General features: G+C 32.9%; 1 protein-coding gene and 1 non-coding gene across 3 annotated transcripts in view; both read right to left on the bottom strand.

Moving 5' to 3' along the window:
• The window catches only part of LOC110991376, a 38,416-nt gene extending 32,959 nt beyond the window's left edge, over nucleotides 1–5,457 (bottom strand). For both annotated transcript variants that reach the window (XM_022256714.2, XM_022256715.2), the window contains exon 1: nucleotides 5,092–5,457. In XM_022256714.2, the coding sequence (XP_022112406.2) occupies nucleotides 5,092–5,253 (162 nt within the window). In that variant the 5' untranslated portion in view covers nucleotides 5,254–5,457. The remainder of the gene's footprint in view (nucleotides 1–5,091) is intronic.
• Nucleotides 5,458–17,250: 11,793 nt separating this feature from the next.
• Nucleotides 17,251–17,322, bottom strand: Trnaa-cgc. Its single transcript has one exon. It is a non-coding gene; the product is annotated as a tRNA-Ala (tRNA).
• Nucleotides 17,323–18,502: the final 1,180 nt, after the last annotated feature.

The following is an 18,502-nucleotide window of genomic DNA, read 5'->3' as shown; positions in this document are numbered from 1 at the left end:
TATATTTCATTATATGCATTTTAAGTATAACATATTTATGAGATCGTATGTAATTAGTGTTATCAATTTGAAAATTTCGTAAATTCAACTGATTATAAATTGAAATGAAACTATTCCAAATTCGAAATTTAAGCCGTAAAGTACAGAATTATTCATAGGCATGGAAATTGAATAGTCGATATAAATCGACTTCATAAGCGGATTGTAACATCAGCTTATTACCACGAGACAAATAAATTCCATCACCTACGTTATCTCAGATCTTTAGGAGAAATCCGAAACCGTAAACATGCACTGAGCATATAGTGTTAACTATTCATTCGGCGTCTTGGGAATATATTGAACAAAAGACACAGCATCCGACTACACTATTTCTCACTACTTCGGTGCGATGTAATCAGAGAAGACGACGTGTCGCGTTTATTTATGTATGAACAGGGCGCTGGCGAGGGTGGGCCAAACGCGAGATACAAACAGAATAATATTGATGACACTGCGAGGGTCATGAATCATTAATCGTCTGGTCCTCTACGGCTCTATTACGAATGTGGATAAGCCACCCTTCATGAGACACCTTACACTTGCCTTTTTCATAAATTATGAACTCTAGATTTTATATCTTTCCGCGAAAATGTTACCTGAAATTTTTAAGGCGGTAAGCTATTAACATAAAGAATATTCTTATTTTCTAAACAATACTTTGCAAGAAACCATTTTTCTTATCAGGTTTATAACAACTATGATATACCCGTTTTTTAAGTCAGTTACAACTGAGATAAAAAGATTAAAAGTTAACCGACAATCTTATACCTGTCTATCGATGAATCCTTTTCACTCAAGTGATACCATCAATGTCGAATGTTTCCGGTTTCAAGCGCAAATAGATCATAAAAGGAAATGAAAAAACATAAAACTTCTCTATCAGACCCAATTATACTATTAAAAATTTCAACGGCTGTAATCAAAAAGTATTCTCAAAGCGAGGGCAATTTAATTCAGTAAGCATAGCTACTTCCAAATGAACTCAATCGTAACAAAAACGACAACAAATGGACAAAAACGCAGGTCATTTTCGTTTTTTTAAGCGCCCAGAGGACGTGCATCCGAAATTTCTGAACAAAATTTGATTATACGAAACGATGAAATAATAATGCTGTGAGTTGGCCGGGAAAGGGATGCCGTGACGATACTAAATTTCTAATCGGGATTGTTTTTGGATCACAGACCGTTGGTCACTTTTTGCCATACCTTTAAGCCATTAGCTTGGTTTCCGATATTTTGCTCCGACATATCATGATATAAACGTCTAGATGCTGTAGTATATATTATAGAGGTATGTATGTTATATATAGACAGTCTTTGTATTTAATTAAACAATTATGTTCTAATATAAGTTTGTAGGAATATGCAGACAGAGTTGTCGTATATTTTGATGGTTTTAATCGAAGATCAGGTAAATTATTGTTTCGATGGGAGTCGAACCCAGTACCTATCTCTTGAATTATTACTATGCAAGCCATGGAGATTACTAGGTACCAATCAATACTAATTCTTATATTTCTAGTAGTTTGTGATTGAATTACATACATACTTAATTAAGATTAATTTTAAAATTATAAAAAAATAATCGCCAAATTGTTTATAATTTTTCTCTTTCTGATATACGCTGTGATAAAGAGTTACATATCCAGAGTTTTCAGGGCAAATGCCAATTGTATTCAAAAATACATTTTATACGTTAACGGTAACAAAGTAGAAAACTTAAAGCGAAAAAAGGGACCGAAAAAGTATATTGTCGCAGGATGTCGGTGCGCTCCTAAATTTTTAATCGGGATTGTTTGAGATCACCAGGTTTTATGAGCACTTTTTACAATACTCAAGGCGAGACGATGTTTTTCAGGTCGATTGCTTTTGCATAACTGATATTTGATACCTTCACTTTATCTACTTGATGATTTAAATGTAAAATAAAGATTTTGGTTTAAGAAAACGTTTTATTTTTGAGAGAATTTTATCATATACTATTGTATATGTTTCAGGGTTGTCAGCATAAACTAGAGCTTAACCAATCCATAGCCTCTTAAAACCTTTGAATTTTTAATAGGAAGTTAACATGACAAGTCATTTTAGACTAAATATTATCTTACTACTTAGAAGGCATCTTAAAATTCATCACGCGTCCCCACAGCCTATGGAGGCACGAACAAAAACGTTAAAAAAGTACGAACATTTTTAAAGACGTCACAAAAAAGCGACCAGTGCATGATAATGACATCTCAGTTGGGCATGTTCAGTGAATTTTAAAACGTTTTCAAAGCTACACAAGCATTTTCAGCAAATTACAAATACACACATGCACATAACATCAGTTTGATTATTTTCTTGTTGTGGTGTAAAACGTAATTCCGAGAAATATATGTGAACTGTAAATTGTATTATGTCCTCACACACGGTTGAAATAAAATGGCTGCCAACTTTTTTTACAATTCCAAAACTACTTGCTTGTAAATTCCCCTAGTAAGTACTTGCACATTAATTAAAATTATTTATTATTCATAATATGACGGAAGTTAGGAATATTAATTGAATACTTTATTATATATAAAATATACTTTTATAGCCAAAAGTAATATTTCTAAGTTTCAAAAATGTATACACAATGCACTCTTTAAGTAAAGCAAAAGAAGCGAAACAATTTGGTTACCAACAAATTCCCTTGTTAGACGCCAACCCACACGGAGGTATTTTTTTTAGATAATTGGCCCATTTTAAAGATCATATCAGAACAAAGGCTAACTACCTATCCTTCCGCCCTTGGATACATCACGCACATCCCTTCACAAATAAAATAAAAAACCTAACGCCATTGTGTCCCAAGCAGGTAGACTCAAAAAAGAAGGCTAAAAGGAAAAATGCAAAAACTGGATTCAGGATTAAGAGCAGATGTCAATTTTTGAATAGTTTGATATGGATCATTTCTGTATTGAATATATTGTAAATACATGTAAAAAATCCGCGCCGCCTGGGTTGAAAGCGCCATCTAGATTAAAGAATCACAGTTTAAGTAGATATTTCTGTTTCATGCTAATTTTGCGATTATTTAATTAAACCATAGGCGTTTAGGCTATGTAAATGGGTTTGAGCTAGTTTGCTGTTTTTATTTTGATTTCGATTTCACTTTTTGGAAAATACTGACCTACTTATTAATAAAGAACAAAATTGTAGAATAAAAACATAAATAATATATATAAAAAGAAAAGGTCTAACTATTAAACTAAAAAAGGAAAGGTCAAGTTTGTTAATTTATATGCTTCTAATTTACGTCCCGATAGCCGATACTTTATGTGCCATTGAAATCAAACTCCCAGCTCGTTTTTTAAAGGCCTTTTCTTGAATTATTTCGTCAATAACAGTGGACCTTTTGTTTGTCGTCTAGACTCATTGTTTCTGAGCTAAAGTCCATGTTTAAGTTTTAATAGCAGTTTTACGACTTATTAAACCTTTGGCTGTAAAATTCTGGTATGCAGTTGATGACGATACGTATATGTAATATGATTTTCTGAAACCTCCAATTGGTATGTGATATGTTTTCAGATGTTTCAAAATTTTGTTTAAGAAAGATAGACCAATAGAACACCGTATGTGTTTTTGTGGTCTTGTCTGTTGGAAAATTCTAGAACTATAAATAAATGTTCTAAAAGCCTCAAATAGCTTTTGAATTTATCCTTATCACTCTCTAGATAGTGATAATATGATATATCGGCTGCATTTACTATAGGTTACATTGATAAAATTATTTATTGTAGGTATGTTAGAATATTTACGTAATAAATCGCCATTAAAATTAATAGTTAATCTTTATCTTAGTCCTAAATCAAAGCAGCAAATCTGGTTTAAGTATAATTAATCAACCTGTTAGTAAATCGAAACGCTGAAATACTCGTTAACATAATATCAATTGAGCAATGATAAATAATATTCATTTAATTCTGTTAAAGATAATACAAAACTTTAACTGTTGACTACGCCCTTTTTAAATAAAATATACGTGTAAATATCTTGAAGATGAGCACATAATGTTTGTATTTTGATAAGGTTTTAGGTCAAATGACCGTGTGTTACGCTATATATATATATAAGTATATATATTAAATTTTTTGTAATGCTATCAAAAGTATTAGGAACAGAAATTAAATTACATTTTTCTTGCATTTGATTATCTCATTTACTAAATGTATTATAGTAGACTAAACGCTATCTGTGCTCTTTATTTTTAAAACATTAAGTTATAAAATCATAGTTTCTCGAAAATATATACGAGGTATAGATTTTATGTAATCTTTAAGGATATATTTCGTTGGCCTCCTTTTCACTTTTCCGTTTTTCAAATTTATGGCATCACATTAAGAATTCTGTCCAAAAACTAAAAACAATATCTGAGGTATTCTCAGACCTACCGAATATACACAAAAAAAATATAAAATCGGTCCAGTCGTTTCGTAAAAATGGTATACAACAAAATGAAGTTGATCAAAAACACTGCCTTAAGATCATTAAAAATACACATAGGTATATCCAATATACATACTACATTCAATTTAGCCAATGTTTCTGATAGTTTCAAGATAGGTCGTTGCTAAGAGCTATCCTTATAAATTTATAATTATAACAGTACCTTATACTTATTTATTTTCAATCTACCAGAAGTCTATCAATTTGCAATGCTACAGTATTGAACACCATAATTTACTGCATCAAATTACAGACAACCCGTCCGTCGGGAACCAAGACATTGATAATATAACTTGATTGATTGCAACTGAATTCAATGTTACCAATAATGGAATATTATAATGTTACAAATTTAATAATAATGATAGAAATTTTAACTGAAATGACGGTTGTAGATTTGGCTAGCGTCAAGCGTAACTAGCGATACCTAACCGTTTTTCTGGATTTTAAAGTTTCCGTGGAGGGTGGAACGTTAATATCTGTATATCTATGTTTGATTGTGTAATATGCGCAACGAGAATAAAAAGTATGTTTCATTAATTTAATTGCAAGAAGGGTTTTCAGTGTATCTAATCTTACCTTTTGCAAGCACGTTGCACGACATTGCGCTACTCTCAGGGGAGAAGATACTTCCTCTTCAGCTACCACAATCCATGGGAGAACAGAAAACAAGGATAAACTAAATAACATTTTGGCACACATTTTCTTTGGTATTTCCGAAATTTCAAAAATCCTTATCATAAACACAGTAATCCAAATAATATTGTCATAATAATGTCTCTATGCAAAACTCGCGATTTAAGTTAACAGTACAATTGCATAATTTGATAACAATCAAATGAGTGAAATAAACGTCAAATAAAAATACGAAAACGCACTGAAAATATCTAACTTAAACTCGCGACACTCGTTTATTAAAGCAACACTCTCCGTACCGCGTTCGAAAGCGGACTAACCACCCCGCGGCTGCATGAGGAAGCTTCCCCCCTCACTCGCTAGTTAATTTTTCTCTCTCCCTTCCACACGAGGGATCTCTCTCACTCACACTACTGAGTATACGTTGTACTAGCTATAGCGTTTTCTCTGTCCTCTCTATAGTTCATATATTTTATTCCATCTCGTTTTATCTCGGTTGTTTTTCCTTGATGCAGTTTAGCGGATAGTAGACAAAGATGGTAGAAATTTAGGGTTGTTCAAAAGGGGTGACAAAGAGGCTAATTCAGGGCTCGAGCGTTATGGGAGCTCGGGCGGTAAAAAATATCCCGCCTCTCTCGTTTGTTCAAGTTTATGGTCGCGCCATATTAATAATATTAATGGCTGCCGCATGAATACTATTTTGATGTTTTATTAATTTGTAAAGAGTTATATAAACTCGGGAACAAAATGAAACACGGCTTTACATCTCCAAGTAAAATACGAACAACATACATTTCCACACAATAGTCATTATCTTTAGTCCAGTATTTTCGAGTAAAGGACTGTAGACAAAAACCAAAAGGATTAAATAAGAGTACAGTGAACGTGACAGTACACAAGCTTTTCCACGTCACAGGATTTTTCTTTTTTTCTAGGCTGTTTCTATTCATCCCACTGTCTTTAATCTCCCAGCTCCTTGCAGACTTTGTCTAGACGACCTGCACAATTCTTATATAAATAAAATACTGTTTTATCGGATTTTGAACAGTGTATCGTTTATAATTGTATTGGCTACAAGCTTTACTTTACTAGCATTCCTTATTAGTCAATTACGTTACAAATATTAATTAAAATAATACCTATGACCCCTTAAACATTGCACTACTTTTTGGCGTAAAATTATACGTTGACAACCGGACCCACCTCGATGCCCGATATTCTATATCCTATTTTTTGCTCGTCATTTGAGACGAATAGATTTGGAAGATAACTATTGACCTTTTAAGTGTTTGCCTAATTAAAGCTGACACTTAATTTGTGATCATTCATGCGTAAGATATTAATTATGTCCAAGAGAAAACTAGACTGGTTTCATTTATATAATCACCGCGAGCTTTATCAAGTTAATTTAATTGTTTCTATTCCTACGGCCCTGAATTTTATTATAAGTAGAATAATTGTTTTAATTGTGTTTACGAAATGTGTGTGGCTTGTGAACGAAACATTTTTAGACAGCATGAACAACGTGTGTTTTAAAATATTTTACTTCAAACAACTAGCAGGTGAAAAAAGATAGAAGATATATAAGCGTTAGCAGGAAGCTAATGGAGAAAGACATGGATAGAGAAATTTAGAAAAAGCTGAAGGAGGCTTTTAACATGAAGGGGTTCCGATCAACAGTACTAAAGGAGGTTCCTATTATGAGCAAAAATAAACGAGAATATAACAACTCTAAGCGGTTTATTCAACATTTGTTGAAATTGAAAATTAATGGGCATTATTTATTGTTTATTCTAACATAAGAGTTCTCTACGTGGGGATAGAAATACTTTTCCCGATTTCAATTAATTTTGGTACACATAATAGACAATTTCATGATAAAAATTGTATTGACATGTACAGCAATAAACCGTGGATGACATAGTTTTGTTCTTCGTTTAAACAATCTAGTTTATAGCCTGGTTTATAGGCTACTAGTGACAATCCGCAATTGTACGAAATGTCGAAAGGTTTACGATATCGTAAAATAGGGTAGGGGCCAAGGTTGTGCTATATAAAATATAAGAACTGTTAATAAAACTATTGCTTATAGTAAATAAGTCACACTGTATATACCAGCAACGTAATCGCGAGCTTTCTGAAAGTATTTATAGAATTTTATGACTAGGTTTCTTTGTAGCCTATTATAAAATTATCAGTATTTAAATTTAAAGGTCCACAATCCACAAAACGAGGGAAGATGATCTTTTTTTAATGCCTAATTGTATTAATTACGTCGTTTTGTTCAAATAACCTAATTTATATTTATTTAAATTATCAAAGGACTATATTATGTTGACTAAATGAATATGGCTTCGTCCAGCTAGCCTCATGGCTAAGTAAAACTTTCATCCCTACCAGCAGCGTAGATTATAATGAAAATTTTAATTGTCTCTGGTGTTGTGTGGCCGTTAAATGGTCAAACCAGGAAAACAAAGGAAAAACCTACAATGGTATTTGTATTAAATCTTCTTTTGAATTACGTAGAATTCTTGGAGCACTTGAAGGCATGCTTCTAGGTTTTTAAATTTCAAAAAAAGATCAGTGCTGCTACAACTTCTATAGGTCTTAGCCTCAGATTTCTGAATTTGTGTCATGATCATTTATAAATCTAATAGGCAAGTAGGTGATCAGCCTCCAGTGCCTGACAATCGTCGTCGACTTTTTGGGTTTAAGACACGTCGGGTTTCTAACGATGTTTTTCCTTCACCATTCGAGCTGTTAAATGCGCACATAGAGAGAAAGTCCATTGGTGCATATCCGAGGATCGAACCTACGACCTCAGGTAAGAGTGTCGCACGCTGAAGCCACTTGGCCAACACTCAGGTATTTAAATCAGTCTGATTTAATCCTCTACAATGCAGATTCATTAGGCAAAATAACCACGTAATACGTGGAGCACATAACGCTCAGACAGTGCAATTTTCAAGCCAGTACGTTGTTGGCATGGTTAAGTTGTACAGCATTTGCCCCTAAGCTGTCCGTGTACCCGGGACAAGTAAAATCTCTAATTAGCTCTGTAACAAGAACAATATTCTTGCACAATCCGTACGTAACAAACAATGGATTGTCTAACGTTGACAATGTAGGACTTTATAATTAAAGCTTAACGATTCCATTGGAAGAAAGCTTTATATGTAGACAATTTATTATTAATTATACAGTGATTACTGTATAACGGAAATTGACATTGACAGGATACGAATTCTCATCGTTACAAATTGAATGTTCAAATTCTTGCAACAAACAATGAAGATATGGTACCTACATTTTTTTTACATACATTATATACATACATACATTACTTTCCAAAAGATGGCTTCGAAAGCTCATTGAACAAATAAATATAGACTTAACGAAGAGTTTAGTTATGTACGAATCCCGCAGCTGAGTTTCATCATCGGACGTTTAAACAGAATACGAAATAACTAACATCACCTCGTCGTCCGTCGTTCCATAGGGCAGTTTTTGACGGCTGCCCATTATAGTATTGCCGAACCTTGATTTAAGGGTCCTTCAAGAAAAGAGCGTATCACTTCTTAAAAGGCCGGCAACGCACTTGTAGCCTTCTAGCAATGTAAGTGTCCAAGGCTTTTACTTAATAGCAGATGAGTCTTTTGCCCGTTTGCGAGTTTATAAACGTAAATATATACAGATACGTCATATAATGTTGACAACGATAATGTTAATCTTGGACGTAATGTATAGAAAGCCAAAATTAATAGATAAAAAATCGGATTTTTGTACGGCAAAATGGAATACGAATCTATGCGGACACGATAAAATTTAACAAAAACACTTTTTCTTATAGTTAGCCTATTACAAAATTCAATTTTATCAGTTTTATAACGGCACCTTACAAACTGCAGCTTGCCTCATAAATTTCGATTCATTAACTAAATTAGTAGAAGTTGGTATCATTCCAAGAGAACACTCCACCTTCGAACTTGTTTGCGCTTTAGTGCTTTAATAAATTTAATCTATTCCATTATTACTGTTCTCTCTACATCGTAAGACATGTCTGGAGATTTTACTTCAAAACTATTTGTAAATCTACCGAAAAAAATTGAGTAGGAAGAATTTATAGTGTTGGAATTGTATAATATTGCTTCATCAAAGAAAGTAGTGGTCTACTATCACTTTTAGATCTGAGGCTTAGATTTTTGTATCTATTTTATGAAAATGTATATTTATTTCATACAGTTAATGAATTGTTCAGACGCACTGACCCCTTCCCATTTACATGGAACCAACAACAGAGCTGGTGCGGCTTGTGATGTGGCTGAAAAAGCTAAAGCCTGCAAATACAGGGGTTAGGTTCCGAATATGATTTTGTCCCATTCGGTGTCGAGAACCTTGGTCCGTGGGGTCCTAGCGCTATAAGGCTTTTTAGGCAACTATCAAAAAGGTTAGTGGACAACACTGGAGACCGAAGAGCTGGCAGCTACCTCGTACAAAGAATTAGTCTAGCTATTCAAAGGGGGAACGCTGCCAGTATCTTCGGAACCTTAAGCCTAAAGGGACTCCTTTTTATAATGTACATCAGTTATTACCTTTTAATGTCAAATATTATATTAGAATTATTTTTACATATTAAGTATAATAAGCTAAAATTGTTTATTTGTTTTATATATTTAAGTAGATAATCATCCTTCTGTGCCAGACTCACGCCGTCAACTCTTTGAGTCTAACATATAGGTTTCCTCACGGTGTTTCACCGTCTTTGCACCAAAGTTACAATCTATTATAATATCTGTGAGGTTATGTGTGTTGATACACGGCAAGTATTTATTTTGTTACTTATATCATATCTTAAACGAGAATTACGTTAATCACTTAACATCTTAAATACGAATAGATGTCGATAATATGGCAACATTTTTATAAAATATTGCCATAAAGTTCTTCTTTTTCAAGTCTTTAGGGACTTGAAAAGTCGAGTCCGAGATATGAATAAAATCAGTGGAATATCCATTATGTAATTTGTTTTTACAATAAGAGAAATATAAATTTACAACTCCATACATTCGTGTCCAAAATCGTCATCAAAATAATGCATACTTGCCTTATTCCTTCAGTCTCAGCATTTTTATTTCACTCGGAGCACAAACGTTTGAGTGGAGAGACATTCTGAACTAATCTGCAGATTAAAAACTGATACTGGGTATTATAACATTTTCCGCTTTTCCTAGAGAGTTTTCCGGTTATTGAGATGTCTGAATGATAGATTTATTATTTACAAAGAATAAGAATATTTCACGTATGTTATTATAAAACCTTTTCGTAAAAATATTTATCCATTTTATTCTGTTAATTAATTTACATATTTACGAATTACAAACTTTTATATATAGGTAGCTAATCATATAGACGCAATAATAATAATAATAATAATATAGAGTTTTGTGACGAGTGATTAAATTTACAGTTCAAATTTTGTTGTTAAAATTTCCATACATGATTTATAGAATTCATGAATACGCTGTCATTTTACCAAAATCGTTGAAAGCACGACTATTTTAATACTATGATACAGTTATTCTTAAAACAATGCCATTGGTTTTTTTACGCAGAAAAAGACTTTCAGTCCAATATTCTTTTCATTTTCTAGCGACCTAAATAACAATGTGTTAGAAAAAAGCTGTCTAAACTATTGGAAAAAAATGCCATAGCTACTAGTTTTTTAAAACCTTAATGTGTTAGGGAGACAAAAACCTTTCTTAGTTTGCTCAAATATAAATTATAGTCGTACTTTCTAAAATCTATTTACAATTCGCAAATAATGTAGCGAATTCTAAAGAGTTTTAATGGCAGGCAGTAACGTAGAAGCTATTGTCTTTGCAAAAACTGAGAAATTGGCATTTTATTATTGAAAAAATAAGTTTTTTCATGCGTTCTCGAGTGTCACAATTATATAAATTGATTAAAGAAATAAATATCGTAGTAAATTAGACACGCAAAGATCTGGCAATTTAATTAGGTATTTCAATACCTAAGTGTGTGAGTTATCAATGATTCACAAATATCTTCTCCTAATCTTACGATGCATGATTCATTATATGCTTCAAATATGCAGATTTGCACAGAATACTAATCCATAGAAAATTAAACGTCGGCCACTCACTTGCGAGTCTTCTGAAAATGTGTGAAGATGTATGTGCTGCTGTATCAATGAACATTAGGTGAGCATTGCCATTGCTGTTAAAAAATTACAATGCATCAAGAATTAAAATAAATATATAGCTTAACTTTCAAGAAGAAACAAAAAAATGACTAAAATTTACGACGCAATTACTACAGATTTGTAACAATTTAAGCTGAATTTCAAAATGTCCCGACGGCATTCCACATTTGTTCGCTTCCGTTAAAACGGTATGGTCTTTTAAATGATACTCACGTTAGTTTAATACAACTGTTACATAATAAAACATAATATTTGTTATTGAGAGAGTAAGTGCGAAAATCAACCAACCTTTAACCTCATACATACCATTTTCATTTATCATTTATTTCAAACGCAGTGAGATGTCTTATACATCATGAGATACAATCATAAATAAATTACAAAGAAAGTCATGCAAAGAGCAAAGCTCACCACCGTGAAAATTAACCCTAAGAAAAACGTGTTTCAACTTTCAAACTTCCAAAGTTCGTCTTTGTGAAAAGAGTTTGTGGCCTCAAAGGAGATGATAGAGACGTTGCTTTGATTAGAAGTTAGTTTCTTGCAAAGTTTGACCGACACGGAAAATGTAGCCATTGTACATTGTTGTTCACATTAATTGAAATTGCAAGAAAATAGAGACGCTTTGTGCTAGATATTGTAAAGCGAATTTCACATATAATACTAAGTAAATAACTATTATACTCCAAATTAAGTTTTACGATTATGTTTGTAAGGGATAGTTAATGACACGAAAAGTCATATTTAGGTTTTATCTTTATCTATCTATAAAGAATCTTTGTTCGTGGTCTGTTTGTTCTGTTACATATAAAACCATTGTCGTAATAGCAACTCATTTTTACGAAACGGCCCTGTATTTTTCTAGAAAATTCACCCCCTGACGAACTCGTTGTGGAGATGCAATTTCCATAAATTTTACACAACGTGAACATGGGCCCCATCCGAAAAGATTGGACATGACCGCATGATTATGGCTGACGTGTAATGCCTATATTATGAGATTCATTGCAGTGTAACCCCGAATGTGATGCATTCTGCAATCAATATAAAAAATAATGGCAAGTAAAATTTATACCATACATCTCAATAATATTGTAAAGATGAACAGTTTGTTTCTTTGGTTGGAGGGTTTAATCTCAGGATTATTTTGTAAAATTTAAAATGGTCATATGCCATTTAGGATCTTATATGTTATATGGATGCCTTTGACAAAAAAGGGCACACAGATACCCTAAAAGTGAATTAAGGAAGTGAAAGAATAAAGGCTATTATTATTATTTTTATTATCTTAATCTTAATATATATAAATCTCCTGTCACGATGTTTGTCCGCGATGGACTCCTAAACTACTTATCCGATTTTAAATTAAATTGGCACACCGTGAGCAGTGTGGGATAGCTTAGAACTTAAATTTTTCGTAAAACTTTAAATGAATATTGGACATTGCACATGAAACGGGTAGTGGAGTATTTCAGGGCCTCAGATTGTTGTATCTATTTCGTTATCATGTTTCTTTGTAATAGGCATATAGCCACTCACATAGACAAAAAGTCCATAGCTGTACAGCCGGATGCAAGGATGTCATCCTTTGTTAAATGAAACGAGTATTTTATTTAATCACTGTGTTAATTATATTTTAATGTTAACAAGACAATGGCGAAAAAAGAAGTAGACTTAATTATATTACACAGAGCAAATCATAGATACCAGATATAACATAGATAATAAGTAATGTATTCTATAATAATTGCTGAAGGCACCAAATTTACATTCCATAGACTAACACTCCTACTAAATTTGAGCCTTCTATTAAAGCTTACAAATGAAAACCAAACATTAAATAGCTTAGTTATAAAACTTTATATAAACATACTTGAGCAACACAGTAATATGATAGCTTTACATTTTTGGTTTCTCAATCACACCAAGTTTCTCTCTGAAATATTGAAATTTTACTTTACATAGAGCTTTTGTAAATATATCAGCTAACTGACTATTAGTACTAACATATTTCAAATCTATCAATTTTTTGTGCGTATTTTTCTTTTACAAAGTTATACTTAATATCAATATGTTTACATCGTTTATGAAAATCATTATTCTTGATCAAACAAATAGCACTTTGATTATCTATATGAAGATTAATACAACTCTGTTTATATTCGTTAATATCAAGCATTAACTGCCGAACCCAGAGAGCTTCTTTTGTAGCACAGCAGGATGCCATAAACTCTGCCTCAGTGGTAGACAGAGCGACGGTTGATTGTCGTTGAGTGCTCCACGTCACTGCTGCTCCATTTTTCATGAAGATGTAACCAGTGATAGACCTTCTGGTGTCAGGATCATTGGCATAGTCGGCATCAGAGTAACATTCAAGTATGTTACTTTGAGTTGATCTGAAACAGAGTCCAAAATGTTTTGTTTCTTTTAAATACTTAAAAATACGCTTTACCGCATTCCAATGCATCTGATCATAATTATTGAGGAAGCGAGCAACTGTTGACACTGCATACATGATGTCAGGTCTGCTCACTATATCAGCAAATATGAGAGAACCCACAGCTTCTCTGTAAGGAATGTGTTTGTTGTTGCTATCAGACTCAGTGCTTTTTACCAAAGTAACATGCGGATCAGCAGGAATGCTATTAGTATTGGTATCACACATGTTAAATCTTTTCAGCATCTCTTCAATGTACTTCATCCACAAGTTAGAGTCTTTTGATGACAATGCTTCTGCATATGTTTGTGGTGTGACAGAGAGTGGTACATTACTTGAGCATAGGTATGTCTTAGGTTCTGTGTTCTTCTTAATTTTATTTCGAGGACGAAGTGTAATATTAGAACTCTGGGGATACTTCACTGACATCTCCGGTACATACTCAGGGTCATCAGAACCATCGCTGTGATCCACGGGTGTATGAGACGACAAATCTGTGGTGTTATCTTCACGGTTTGAAAAACTTTCAATTACATGATCTGATTCTTTATTTTCTGATTCTGACAATGAGAGAGGAACCACATTTCTTGTTATACTATTCTCTAGGAAAATTACATTTCTACTTTTTATGATATTTTTTGTTTTGGAATCTAATAATCTATATCCTTTACTATTTTCACAATAGCCAACAAAAATAAGTTTCTGTGATTTAGAGTCCCATTTCTTAATTTTCTCTTTAGGTATTTGAGCCATTGCATAACAACCAAATATTTTCATGTGACTTACATCAGGTTTCCTTCCACTCCACATCTCCTCAGGTGTTTTATAATTTAGTGCTCGTGTAGGTGAACGGTTCACTATGTATGCTGCTGTCATTATTGCTTCAGCCCACAAGTTTTTCTTGCATTTCCAAGTGACTTCACTTCCATGGGCCCGCATACGTCGGAGTGAACAAGTTCTAGCAATTTTGTTGCTCGGAAACCTTCACTTTTGAATGGCAAGCTTGTTTGTTTACCTTCTATACAGGAAATACAGGTCACATTACTGCTCAGGGACATTTGCACACCTTCAGCACAGGTGTCCAGCTTCTTCAGGTCAATGTAGTTCAAATGACCCATACGCTGATGCCATAAGTAGAAATCATCATTTTCTGTTGAAGCAGATATGTATGCTGGAATACTATGTGTATTTAGCCTGTACATATTATTTATCATTTTAGCAGCTGCAACTTGCTTGTTTGTTTTATTCAAAATTTTACAACCTTGTTTGTCAAATTGTACTTGACAGCCACTATTTATTATCTGACTGACAGAGAGAAGATTCGTAGCCAACTCAGGAATATAGAGAACATTCTGTACCTTGATAGTTTCCAACTTACCTTGTGTATTGACAACATTAATATTTACCTTTCCACAGGCCTTCACAACTAGCTTCTTGTCATTAGCTACTCTTATTGTGGAAAGTGGAGGTGTAATTTCATCGTAAATCAAGTTACGATTCATTGTCATATGCATTGAAGCTCCAGAATCAATATACCAATTATTGTCGTTGTTTATTGTTGCAGATAGCACAGCAACATACCCAGAATCTGTGTTCTCCTTAGACTTCTGTTCCTTTTTCTTACTTCGGCAATATTTGCTTATATGCCCATATTGATTGCACACATAGCACCTTGGACCTTTACTTGTTTTGTTTTTATCTTGAGCTTGTTTGACAAACTGATTTCCCTTACTTTTGACATACAATGCACTAGACTCAGAGCTTTTCACTTCTTGCAGAAGCTTAGTCTTCACAGAATCAGCTGTAATTGTCACACCAGAGCTTTCAAGTGCCATGATCATTGGTTGATACATTTCTGGTAAACCGGCAAGTAATAAAGTCCCAAGCCATTCATCATCGACTTCAAAACCAATGTTTCTTAACTTGTGAGCAGTGGTCATGATCTTGTTAACATAATCTTCAATGTTCAGACAATTTTCAAGTGTTGTATTGATCAGATCTCTCAACAGACCAACTCGGCGTATCAAACCTTTGTCATCGAAAGCTTTGGCTAAATTATTCCAAACTTCTTTAGCTGTTTTGGCTTCTTGTATATGTACATAGTTGATGGGATGTACTAATAAGATAATTTTCGACTTCGCTTTTGTGTTAAGTTTGGGATCAATTGCTTCATTGTCTTTCGCGGTGACACAACTCCATAATTCCTCATGTTCGAGGTAGGTTTGCACTGCAAATCTCCACGTAGGATAGTTTTCTCTTCCAGTCAGCTTTTCAATCAGTGCCATCGTATTATTTGAAGACATTTTTTGCTGATGAAGAAAATTGAAAAACGCGTGGCGAGTTTTGAGGTTATACTGAACTCAATTTCGTACTTTTCACTTTAACTATTTTGTTTTTAAATAAAATCAGGTGGTCTGGGCCCATAACCTGTTAAATGAAACGAGTATTTTATTTAATCACTGTGTTAATTATATTTTAATGTTAACAAGACAATGGCGAAAAAAGAAGTAGACTTAATTATATTACACAGAGCAAATCATAGATACCAGATATAACATAGATAATAAGTAATGTATTCTATAATAATTGCTGAAGGCACCAAATTTACATTCCATAGACTAACATCCTTGCACTCTGAAATCGAACGAAGGAATCTAAAAATGTTTAAATATGTACAAAACGAATTGTTTAAATAAAAAACTTATTCTTTTAAGATACGGAAACTATTTACATGTCCTTTCGTATTACACTTTATCACTCCTATTTGAAATAAACAAAACAACGCAGTATCTATGTATACTATATAAGAATGTAGCATCACAAATAAATTATAAAAGAGATCTCGAGCGGAAGCAAGGCTTTCTTCAACAAGTCGTAAATTTAACGGTCGAAAGCCTCCTTTCTGGACTATTCGCATGTAAGCAAAACCATGCTTTTATGGGGAGTAAAATTTTCTTATCAATGAAACTTTGCTATGTGTAGTAATTATATATTTTGTTAGAAGACCTGAGGAAACAGACTTTTTAAACGAAGTTTATGAAACCACATAGATAGTTGGGTTTTTATTTATTATAACCTCTTTTCAAAGTTGAAAAGGTTTTTGGGGATGAGTTTGTAATAGCTATAAATATAATAAATTGCCACTATCGTGTCTCATGTCCTTACAACAAAGGTAAGATAGACCTTATTATTTATTTTACTTAGCGAAAATAATTTTTTGTGGAATGTGTTTACACACCTTTGTTAATGTAATGTAAATTGAAATTTGAGTAAAAGAAACTTACTTAGTACTTAGCTAGTTGAATCGTATACCTACTTCTATTTTTTGGAAGTCATTTAAAAATAAGATTAGGTAGTATTTAGAAATTGTATTGCCACGTCAAAGAAAAATAAAGTTGCAAATTATATACTAAACATTCAATAAGAAACACAAAAACTTATTATGTGGAGGTGCTGGGATTTGAACCCAGGACTTTCAGCATGCGAAGCAGACACTCTACCACTGAGTTACACCCCCCCGTAGAAAAGTGTGCGAAAATAAGCATTGTACTAAATGGAGGATAATTTTAATTCTAAATGTAAAGATAATATCTTGCCATGGTGTAGGCTGCAATATACATAATACATAGTTGATAGTACCTACCTAACGACTAAAATAATAAAAGTCATAGTACATTATGTGTTTTTGTTTATGTATAAATATTTGAATAAGCTTTGATAGAAAAGCTTAACAAAGTAGGTAAAAATATTGTAACAATAAGATTTATGTAATAAAAAACATTTATATTATTATTAGTTTATATCATTTAACGCATCGTAAAGGTAATATCCGTAAACGATAGCTTAATTAAATTGTAACTGCAATAGACTCGACCTAAATAACCGTAATTTTCCAATTCGCCTCAGAAAAAGTCCTATTGTTCAGATTTTAATCCAATATACTACAAGTTATCGACTCGCCCGGGTTCACGTTTTGACGATTTTCTTGTATAGTAGATGTTCCTTGTAGATGTTCCCTACTCTTGTAGAGTAGTGTACACAACAGCACTTGAAGCTGAGCTATACTTGAGTAAAGCGTCTTTAGTTTATGGCTGTTTTTAAAAGCTCATATACAATATGGTGGACGCAGACGTGGTCCGTGATTTCCTATAAATTTCATGTTACTATTCGAACGATGTTGGCCGTTGCAAATACGATCAAAGGGTAAGGATTCGAAATAGAGTCACGTCGAAAACTGACTCCCGTATTTAAAAATAAAACATATCAAGCTAGGGGAATCACATAATTTTCGCTTACTATTCACGCCTGTGTAATACAGTGTTGCTATTTTTATATAAAAATCTATGGTTGCTTTTACATAATAATATATTTTATTATTATTTATGGTAACACTCAAAAGCACTCGATACAAATTACAGGCTTCAAGTAATTTCATTTGCTAATTTATTAATGGTTCAACCGAAACAAACACTTTAATACACCAGAGAAATTCATTAAATTAAGTGAAAATAATTGAACAGCTCTGTCTTCTTAGATTCAAAGTATGTATGAAAATAGTTTGTATGGAGCAAAGAAATGCTTTATAATAGCACAAATTTTTCATGTTTTGATAGTTGGATATAAAAAATTCAAAACAACTCTTGCTCAACCCAGTTTTATAGACTCAAATTATTTATTGTATTCACACACCGCTTTCA

Source organism: Pieris rapae, chromosome 6 (assembly GCF_905147795.1).
Source record: "Pieris rapae chromosome 6, ilPieRapa1.1, whole genome shotgun sequence".
NCBI lineage: Eukaryota > Metazoa > Arthropoda > Insecta > Lepidoptera > Pieridae > Pieris > Pieris rapae.
This window is presented reverse-complemented; position numbering and strand designations above follow the sequence as displayed.